Here is a 10,853-nt window from a genome sequence, read left to right as displayed (position 1 = left end):
AATGATTAATTGAATAAGCCATCCTCTTATTGTAGAATCCTTTCCTTGCTCTTGCTAGTCCCCACCCCTTCATTCTAATCTTAGAAACTGTTCTGGCCAGGCGCGGTATCTCACACCTGTAATCCCAGCACTTTGGGAGGCCGAGGCAGGCAGATCACGAAGTCAGGAGATCGAGACGATCCTGGCTGACACGGCGAAACCCTGTCTCTACTAAAAATATAAAAAATTAGCCAGATGTGGTGGCACGTGCCTATAATCCCAGCTACTTGGGAGGCTGATGCAGGAGAATCGCTTGAACCCAGGAGGTGGAGGTTGCAGTGAGCCAAGATCGCGCCACTGTACTCTAGCCTGGGCAACAGAGGGAGACTCTGTCTCAAAAAAATAATAAATAAATAAATAAAATAAAGAAAATGTTCTAAGATATGAAGGAAACTTTAATAAAGATGTGGGTGTGCACTCACATGTACTGAAGTCTGTACCTGTGGCCCTACTTTGAGGTCATTGGATTGTAACCCCTTTCCCAAAGCATGTATTGGTGAACTCCCTTTTCTGTTTCCTTGGGGGCACTAAGCCAACATGTCCTGCTCTGCCCCTGTTTCCACACCCTGTCACGTCACCACAGTTCTACTATGCCAGGAATGTTACTGGAGAGGAGTGGTTCCATGACTCAGAGGACACCCCAGGGACTTAGTGGGAGTGGGGGCGCCCCAGGGACCGAGTGGGAGTTGATGAAATTAAAATAAAATAGTGGTAGTTGGTGAAAATAAAAACTAAAAATATAAAAAATTTGCTGGGCGTGGTGGTGCGTGCCTGTAGTCCCAGCTACTCGGGAGGCTGAGGCAGGATAATCGCTTGAACCCGGAAGTTGGAGGTTGCAGTAAGCCGAGCGCCACTGCACTTCACCCTGGGCGACAGAGCCAGACTCTGTCTCAAAAAATAAATAAAATAAAATTCACAGATTAGCCCACAGGGAGAAGATTCCTCAGTTTGACTGCGTTGGTCATTCTGGGATTTATTAGTCTGTTTCCAATTTTAAAATCAACACCAGCCGATTTCTGAAGTAACTCAGGAAATGGTAGCAACCCTATGCCTTTCCGGAAAACAAGGATAATTTACTCAACAAATATTTATTTATTGAATACCTATGAGCCAAATCCTGTGCTAGACCGTGTGCCCCTCACCAGTTCCTGTCCTGTTTAGTTGAGTGGAGGGTATAGGTATAGCCAATTATAAAATACTTCAACACTACAAAATTCCACTGCTGTGGAATTACAAACAAGATTTTGTCTACTTTCGGTGCCCAAAGGAAGACGAATAATCCAGCAGGTGGCAGCAGGGAAACAATTATTTTAGATCTTCGTAAGGGAGGAGTAGAAGGCTGCCGTAAATGCCTGGGGATTTATTTTTTGTTTTTTTTGAGGCGGAGTTTCGCACTTGTTGCCCAAGCCGGAGTGCAATGGCGCCATCTCGGCTCACCGCAACGTCTGCCTCCCAGGTTCAAGCAATTCTCCTGCCTCAGCCTCCCGGGTAGCGAGTAGTTGGGATTACAGGCAAGCTCCACCACGCCTGGGTAATTTTGTATTTTTAGTAGAGACGGGGTTTCTCCTTGTTGATCAGGCTGGTGTTGAATTCCCGACCTCAGGCGATTCGTCCGCCTCGGCCTCCCAAAGTCCTGGGATTACAGGTGTGAAGCCACTGCGCCCGGCCTTTTTTTTTTTTTGAGACTGAGTTTCGCTCTTCTTGCCCAGGCTCGAGTGCAATGGCGCGATCTCGGCTCGCTGCAACCTCGACCTTCTGGGTTCAAGCGATTCTCCTGCCTCAGCCTCCCGAGTAGCTGGGATTACAGGCGCCCGCCACCATGCCCAGCTAATTTTTTGTATTTTTAGTAGAGACGGGATTTCACCATGTTAGCCAGGCTGGTCTCGTACTCCTGAGCTCAGATGATCCACCCGCCTTGGCCTCCCAAAGTGCTGGGATTTCAGGCGTGAGCCACGCGCCCGGCCTGCATGGTGATATTCTGTGGATGTTTGGGTCCTAGGTTACTTTATGAGGACCCACAAGACATCTGGAAAGAGGATAATCAGGCCATTCTGGGGGTTACAAAACCTGTTTTTTGTTTGTTTGTTTTTTGAGACAGAGTTTCGCTCTGTCGCCCAGGCTGGAGAACAGTGGCGCGATCTCCGCTCACTGCAAGCTCCGCCTTCCAGGTTCACGCCATTCTCCTGCCTCAGCCTCCCGAGCAGCTGGGACTACAGGCGCCCGCCACCGCGCCCAGCTAATTTTTTGTATTTTAGTAGAGACGGGGTTTCACCGTGTTAGCCAGGATCGTCTCGATCTCCTGACCTCGTGATCCACCTGCCTCAGCCTCCCAAAGTGCTGGGATTACAGGCGTGAGCCACCGCGCCAGGCCACAAAACCTATTCTAATGGAGTTCTTTCACGGGCTATGAATTTGAGAGGATCTATCTAACCAACCCTTGCCCCGAATGTTTTCCCATTTCTCTTCATTTATTCATTCCACAGATAATTATGGAGCCCCTACTATGTACAAAGTCACGGGAGGAGCTGGAGATACAAGAGTGAACCAAACACAGTCCTTGCTCCCCAGAAGTTTTACAGTCTGTTCAGAGAGACAAGTCTTCCCACCAGGGTTCATAGCCTACGGGGTACTTTGTTAAAAACGAGCAAGGTGGCCGGGCGCGGTGGCTCAAGCCTGTAATCCCAGCACTTTGGGAGGCCGAGACGGGTGGATCACGAGGTCAGGAGATCGAGACCATCCTGGCTAACACGGTGAAACCCCGTCTCTACTAAAAAATACAAAAAAACTAGCCGGGCGAGGTGGCGGGCGCCTGTAGTTCCAGCTATCTGGGACGCTGAGGCAGGAGAATGGCGTAAACCCAGGAGGCGGAGCTTGCAGTGAGCTGAGATCCGGCCACTGCACTCCAGCCTGGGCGGCAGAGCGAGACTCCGTAACAAAAAAAAAAAAAAAAAAAAAAAAAAACGAGCAAGGTTACTACGAAAACTAAAATGGGAGAAATTTTTCTGTGTATCTCCATGCCCTTTGGAGCACAGATAATTGACAGTTGGAGGCTAAAGGGCTTGGGTCCCAGGAAGGTTGTGATAAGTCCCTGATTGCCTCCCGTGCCTTTTTGACAGGTCTTCACTGATTCATGCATCAAATATTTGCTAAACTCCGTCACTGTGCCTAGCTTTGTGCTTGAGGCAAACAAAACACACATTTCTTTCGAATGCCATTCAGAGGCAGGTAAGACAGGCACGCACGTTTAACTAAATAGTAAACAGAGTAGTAAAACAGGAAAAAGACTAAGAAGAGTTCTTGGTGGCATTAAATGTTTTGTGATATTCGACACCTTAACGTCTCTGACTTGACACCAGTACACACGCAGAGAGTTCTTTCCTGGGTTAGGAATTTCAGAGGACTTGGCTGACCGACTCTTGTCCCGAGTTCAGATCACTCAGCCCAGTCCTACCAAAAAACTGAACCTAACAGAATCTGCCGAGCCACCATAGGAAACGACGGCCAAACCGCGCGCGCACATCTTCCACCCGTAGACTCGTCAGGGCGGGAGGACCCACCTCACGTGACCATTAGCAGCCTCCCGATTGGTTTTGCTCCTTTTCTCTCCCCAATCAGTGGGCTGATGCACCGAGAAGGTCGGGCGCATGCGCAGTGCTCGGATTTTGCTTGGCTGCCCGGAGTGAAGCGAACGGGTTGGGCGATAAACAGGCCGTGGCTAGGGAGAACTAAGAGGGGGGCGTTAGCTCCTCTTGGACTTTTCATGCCTCGTTTTTATTTCCAGATGTGGCTTGGTCTGGACGCAAGGTCCCAGCAGCCAGCTTAAGCTTACTCTTTTGTGAAAGGGGGAAGTATCTCCTATGGAAAGCAGTTAAACTTGTGGAGGGAGTGCGAGACGTGAGTTCTCCCCCATGCCAGGCGAATGGTGTGGCCTTGAGCTGGTCCAGGAGCCGGCTCGACGTGTCTGAGGGAGGCCCCAGAGGGGGCGGGGAGGTGGCCCTGAGAACACGGGTTCTGTAAAGAGACGTTGGGAAGATTCGATTCCGAGAAGAGGAAGCGCCGGATTGAAAGAGAGCCAGGCCTCTGAGTGGGAGGGGGCTGCTAAGATGGCGTCGGCCTCCTCCGGGCCGTCGTCTTCGGTCGGTTTTTCATCCTTTGATCCCGCGGTCCCTTCCTGTACCTCGTCCTCAGGTAAGCCGGACAGGGCGTGGGTAGGGAGCTGGTGAGGAATACGGGATGGGAGGAAGAGCGAGACCTAAGAGGGTACCTGTAGCTGGGAATGTCCTAGGGGTTACCGGTAAGCGGGGGCGAACTGGGCTTTCAGATAGGAATTTCCGAGCGGGCAGGAGGAGTTTGAGGAAAAGATAAGTTTGATTAAGAAGTTGTCGAAAACGTTGGTTGTCTTTGAGGAGGAGAGATGGAGATTGAAGGTGGGGGTAGGTGGCCGGGCGCGGTGGCTCACGCCTGTTATTTCAGCACTTTGGGAGGCCGAGGCGGTTGGATCATTTGAGGTCAGAAGTTCGAGACGAGCCTGGCCAACGTAGTGAAACCTCGTCTCTACTAAAAATACAAAAATTAGCCGGGCAGTAGTGGCGTGCGCCTGTAATCCCAGCTACTCGAGAGGCTGAGGCGGGAGAATCCCTTGAGCCTGGGAGGCAGAGGTTGCGGTGAGCCGAGATTGGGCCACTGCTCTCCAGTCTGGGGGAGAGAGTGAGACCCAGTCTCAAAAAAAAAAAAAAAAAAAAGGTGGGGGTAGGAAACAAGAGAAACGGAAGGGAATAGAGAAACTTAAGAAAGTAAATGCAGGCCTAAGAAGTAGAGAGGAACTACTTAGTGTGAGAGGCAGGTAGAATCTAAGTTGATTGTGGGCTAATTGGATGAAAATGTTGAAGAGAAGCCATGGGACTTAAAAGATATTTAAGAGTTGTTGGACGCTTTCGATTTCTGGAGAGGTAGGGAATCGTGAATTTTGTTGCGGTGGCTGGGAGTTGTTGAAGCCATCTTTTCCGTCAGATGCTCCCCTAATGTGTCACCCCTTCTCACTTCGCACCCCCACCCTTAGGCGCGCACAGGCACACAGACACACATACACATTTTCTCAGACTAACTCCTTTGGTAATTCCCAACTCTAAACTGCCCAACTTTGGGAAGGAATGGAAATTTTGAAGAGAGCCTAAGGAATGTAGGAAATTAAGGTCAAAGACCTTAAAAACAGATGGGAAAGATGGAATGGAGTCTTGAATTGCAGTAGAGACTGCGAGAAGTGATGTTTTGGAAATTAGGCCTGAGAAGAAAGATGGGCGCGGGGTGACTGTAAGTGTTGTTGTGGGGGGAGTATTGCATAATAGAAAATGGACTGGAAGAATGTTTAGGCTGTATCAGGAGATTGGAATTTGGAGAATGGAGCCAGGTTAATGTAGAGAGTTCAGTGTATTAATAGTTAGAAACGAATGAAGATTGAGGGAGGGCTGAGGAGGCTCACAAGAAAAGCAATAGATTGTGTGTAGGAGAGAAAGTGTGTGTGGGGGGGGGTGGGGGGCGGGAGGTGAGTCAGAAACTGAGCGCTTCCATCAGAAGTGTCTGATGTTTCACGGTAACTGCTGCTTTTACACTGTGAATAGACGCTGGCAGATGTTGGATGCTTTGCTTGAGATTTTGGTATTTCCTCAGGCCTGGTATTGCGTTTTTGCTATTTAGAATTTGCTGAAGAGGATTCCTTCCACCTTTCACATTCCAGCGCAGATGCTGGAATATCTAGTCACACATATCTTCTTTGTAAGCTGCAGTTTTATTTGTGTATCTCTATTTTTAGTTTGTTGAGAGGAGATTTTTTTACCTTTCCTATAAAAGTATTAGGGAACCAGAACAACTCATGCTGCATTATAAGCATGAAATAGGATAAAGTAAAAGTGACAGGGTTTTTATTTTTAATAGAGTAGCTCCTTAATTTGAAACCTGTTCCCCCTCTAATCCCCAACCCAGAAAGAAGAAAGGTTATGTATGGTCCGTAAACAAACTTCTCAACTATTAAGTCAGGTGTTTGCTCTGTACTCTTTGATATTTTGTAGGTCTTTATGTTTTCTGTCAGATGCTCTCGCTAACAGTTAATAATACAAATACAAATTGTATAAATTTTTTTTTTTTTTGGAGACAGAGTATTGTTTTGTCACCCAGGCTGGAGTGCAGTGGTGCCATCTTGGCTTACTGCAGCCTCTGCCTCCCAGGTTCGAATGAGTCTCCTGACTCAGCCTCCCAAGCAACTGGGAATACAGGCATGTGCCATCAAGCCTGGCTATTTTTTTTTTTTTTTTTTGTATTTTTAGTAGAGATGGGGTTTCATCATGTCAGCCAGCGTGGTCTCAAACTCCTGACCTCAAGTAATCCGCCCACTTCAGCCTCCCAAAATGCTGGGATTACAGGTGTATTGCAAGGTCAGGAGTTCAAGACCAGCTTGGCCAACATGGTGAAACCCCATCTCTACTATAAAAATACAAAAAAATTAGCCAGGCATATTGGCGCAGGCCTGTAATCCCAGCTACTTAGGAGTCTGAGTCAGGAGAATTGCTTGAACCCAGGAGGCAGAGGTTGCAGTGAGCTGAGATCACGCCACTGCACTCCAGCCTGGGCAACAGAGCAAGACTCTGTCTCAAAAAAAAAAAAAAAAGTGGCTACATTTCACACTGTTGATCGACTGTAGAAAGATTATAATGGTCTCCTCCAAATCCAAACATGGTAATTGCTCCAATAGCAAAAGTAGTTAAACATCTCTTAAAGCTTATGATTTGCTTTATCCTGTGTATTTCACTTGACAGCAGTATGAAAGACTGGCTCTGGATTAATTGTGAAACTATCTAGACAGAGGTTTAATATTGGTGGGGAACAAACTGTCTTAAATAACCTCTCCTTCCCAATTTAAATGCCAGAAGATTTGGAGTGCCTAAAATTATGAGTGGTTTATCGAAAACTGTCAATCTGTCCTTGGCTATGACATTTTTGTTTTATATCCATTTTCAGCATTGTCAGAGAACATTGTCCTTTAGGATTTCAGAGTTTCACCAGAATTTAAGTGGAGTTCAGCTAAACAGCTAAGAACAATAAATGGTTTTAGGATGGTTGACACACACACTTCTTGAATTTCTACAGGGCTAGCCTTCTAGCCTTTAACAATTTAGGAAATCATAAACCATCATTTGTTCCTGCCAACTTTCTAATTTCTCTGGTACCATGCAGACAGAGAAACACTCTCTTCCAATCACAAATAAAATCTTTTTTCTTTTTTTTGAGGTGGACTCTTGCTCTTGTCACCCAGGCTGGAGTGCAGTGGGGTGATCTTGGCTCACTGTAACCTCAGCCTCCCGGGTTCAAGCAAGTCTCCTGCTCAGCCTCCCAAGTAACATTATAGGTACCCGCCACCACATCAGCTAATTTTAGTAGAGACGGGGTTTCAGCATGTTGGCCAGGCTGGTGTCGAACTTCTGACCTCTGGTGATCCACCCGTCTCGGCCTCCCATAGTGCTGGGATTACAGACGTGAACCACCATGCCTGGCCAGTAAAGTCTTTTTTTGTTTTGAGAGAAAGTCTCCCTTTCTCGCCCAGGCTGGAGTGCAGTGGGGCAATCTTGGCTCACTGCAGCCTCAGCCTCCTGAGTTCAAGCGATTCTCCCGCCTCAGCTTCCCAAGTAACTGAGATTACAGGCACCCGCCATGACGTCCGGCTAATTTTTGTATTCTAGTAGAGTTGGGGTTTCACCATGTTAATCAGGCTGGTCTCGAACTCCTGACCTCAGGTTATCCTCTCACCTTGGCCTCGCAAAGTGCTGGGGTATAGGCTTTAGCCGCCGCCCCTGGCGGTGCTTTTTGCCCTTTTTAAACCACCATGAGGAGAGTAAAGAATTTCTGTCTTGGAGGCTTGATTTGAAGTTAGTGGTTGGGTTAGAAGGGATAGGATACTAAGGTATACACTGCTTCTATGAAATAAGAGTTGTGGAGTGAAATCATGTGTGACTTCCTTAAGGAATAGCACTTGAGGTTGGGTACGGTGGCTCACACCTATAATCCCAGCACTTTGGGAGGCCAAGGCGGGCGGATCACCTGAGATCAGGAGTTTGAGACCAGCCTGGCCAACGTGGTGAAACCCTCCCTACTAAAAATACAAAAATTAGCTGGGTGTGGTGGCAGGTGCCTGTAATCCCAGCTACTCAGAAGGCTGAGGCAGGAGAATTGCTTGAACCCAGGAGGTGGAGGTTGCAGTGAGCTGAGATTGCGCCACTGTACTCCATCCTGGAGGCAGAGTGAGACTCCGTCTCAAAAAAAAAAAAAGAGAAAAAAGAAAAGCACTTGAAACCCTAGATAATCATGAGCTGTAGTTCCTTTTGCTTCAGACTAGAACATTTTTTAAATGGTCATCGCTCACCTATATGACTTTATGTGCACAAGTGATTTAGACATAACTTTACAGCTGCTTACCTGACTTTTTCTCCCCCTTAACTGCTCAGGGAAATCCAGAGGATACAGGATTGGAGCATTTTTGCTTCGGACTTTTATAGTAGGGACAGCTTCATCAGCCCATGATTCTGATTGCTTTGTTCTTCCCAGCAGAGCCCTACCTGTAACCTGCTGTAATCTGTTAACTCCAGTAGTAGGGGTTCTTGTTGATCTTTTTTTTTTTTTTTGACATGGAGTTTTGCTCTTGTTGCCTTGGTTGGAGTGCAATGGCGTGATCTTGGCTTACTGCAACCTCTGCCTCCCGGGTTCAAGCGATTCTCCAGGCTCAGCCTCCCAAGTAGCTGGGATTATAGGCACCCACCACCACGCCTGGCTAATTTTCTTTTTGTATTTTTAGTAGAGACGGGCTTTGACCACGTTGGCCAGGCTGGTCTGGAACTCCTGAGCTCAAGTGATCCACCCACCTCAGCCTCCCAAAGTGCTAGGATTACAGGCATGAGCCACCATTCCCAGACTGTTGATGTTTTTTTGATCTGTGTTCTTTTGTGTACAGTGTAAGCCATTTGTGGGCTGATTTCTTTCCCAATTCTTCCTCTCAGTGAAAAGTAAAGCAGTTTAGATCATGTTGAATGAGAAACTGAAATTTAGAAATGTAAACATAGGACACAATGTCAGAATATCACCAGGTGCCATTTTGGTTGATGTTTTATAAGTAGGGAGGTGTTTTTCTGTTTACTCTTTATAGGGATTTTGACATCCTCCACCCCTTTTTCCTTTTGTCACCTTGGTATATTCTGCCAGAAAACTGGTATCAGAATGTCATTGCTTCTGATCGATTTATTTCTGCCATGACTGCTGAAGCCCATTGTCAAGTATAATTAACTAGTCTAATAGGTATCCAGTTTCTGATATTGATAATGTGTACTTACATGTTAGTGTTGAATATCAGAATTGTATGTTTTGCTTGTTAATGTTGGTGGACTTTTTTAGGTTGATTTAAAACTCTTCTGATTAGGCCGGGCGCGGTGGCTCAAGCCTGTAATCCCAGCATTTTGGGAGGCCGAGGCGGGCGGATCACGAGGTCAGGAGATTGAGACCATCCTGGCTAACACGGTGAAACCCTGTCTCTACTAAAAAAAAATGCAAAAAACTAGCTGGGCGAGGTGGCGGGTGCCTGTAGTCCCAGCTACTCCGGAGGCTGAGGCAGGAGAATGGCGTAAACCCGGGAGGCGGAGCTTGCAGTGAGCTGAGATCTGGCCACTGCACTCCAGCCTGGGCGGCAGAGCGAGACTCCGTTTCAAAAAAAAAAAAAACAAACAAAAAAACTCTTCTGATTAATACCTTTGCTCAAATATATGCTACCTAATAGCTATTAAATATTTTATTTGCCTGTTTTTCTTTGATAATAAAGTGGAAACTATAGCCTTTGAAGTGAACAACAGAGATAATACCAGGACAGCCAGCAAACTGGGGAGAGGGAAGGTGGTAATTTTATCCTTTAAATTGTTCTCTCCTATAATTTTATTTATTTTTTTGAAACAGAGTCTTGCTCTGTCGCCCAGGCTATAGACCAGCGTAGAGCAGTGGTGTGATCTTGGCTCACTGCAGCCCTCGCCTCCCAGGTTCAAGCGATTCTCCTGCCTCAGCCTCCTGGGTCACTAGGATCACAGGCATACGCCACTACGCCCAGAAAATTTTCGTATTTTTAGTAGAGAGGGTTTCCCCATGTTGGCCAGGCTGGCCTTGAACTCCTGGCCTCAAGCGATCCTCCTGCCTCAGCCTCCCAAAGTTCTGAGATTACAGACGTGAGCCACTGCCCAGCCTCTCTCCTAGAACTTTGGAGTATTTTTTTTTTTTTTTTTTGAGACGGAGTCTCGCTTTGTCGCCCAGGCTGGAGTGCAGTGGCCGGGGCTCAGCTCACTGCAAGCTCCACCTCCCAGGTTTACGCCATTCTCCTGCCTCAGCCTCCCGAGTAGCTGGGACTACAGACGCCCGCCACCTCGCCCGGTTAGTTTTTTGTATTTTTAGTAGAGACGGGGTTTCACCGTGTTAGCCAGGATGGTCTCGATCTCCTGACCTCGTGATCCGCCCGTCTCGGCCTCCCAAAGAGCTGGGATTACAGGCTTGAGCCACCGCACCCGGCCTGGAATATTCTTACTTGACATAAAGAAGGGAACAAGAGCCGGGCGTGGCCGGGCGAGGTGGCTCAAGCCTGTAATCCCAGCACTTTGGGAGGCCGAGACGGGCGGATCACAAGGTCAGGAGATCGAGACCACCCTGGCTAATACGGTGAAACCCCGTCTCTACTAAAGAATACAAAAAACTAGCCGGGCGACGAGGCGGGCGCCTGTAGTCCCAGCTACTTGGGAGGC

At 47.6% G+C, this 10,853-nt stretch overlaps 1 protein-coding gene across 16 annotated transcripts in view; it reads left to right on the top strand.

The window, feature by feature from the left end:
* Positions 1-3,653: 3,653 nt before the first annotated feature.
* The window catches only part of PIP5K1A (phosphatidylinositol-4-phosphate 5-kinase type 1 alpha), a 50,265-nt gene continuing 43,065 nt past the window's right edge, over positions 3,654-10,853 (top strand). For 13 of the 16 annotated variants that reach the window (XM_017877724.1, XM_017877718.1, XM_017877716.1 and 10 more), the window contains exon 1: positions 3,654-4,227. In XM_017877724.1, coding sequence (XP_017733213.1) covers positions 4,143-4,227 — 85 coding nt within the window. In that variant the 5' untranslated portion in view covers positions 3,654-4,142. The remainder of the gene's footprint in view (positions 4,228-10,853) is intronic. The other 3 variants (XM_017877711.1, XM_017877710.1, XM_017877722.1) reach the window with 2 other exon arrangements.

The sequence above is a fragment of the Rhinopithecus bieti genome, unplaced genomic scaffold (assembly GCF_001698545.2).
Source record: "Rhinopithecus bieti isolate Rb0 unplaced genomic scaffold, ASM169854v2 scaffold_10548, whole genome shotgun sequence".
Lineage (NCBI taxonomy): Eukaryota > Metazoa > Chordata > Mammalia > Primates > Cercopithecidae > Rhinopithecus > Rhinopithecus bieti.
This window is presented reverse-complemented; position numbering and strand designations above follow the sequence as displayed.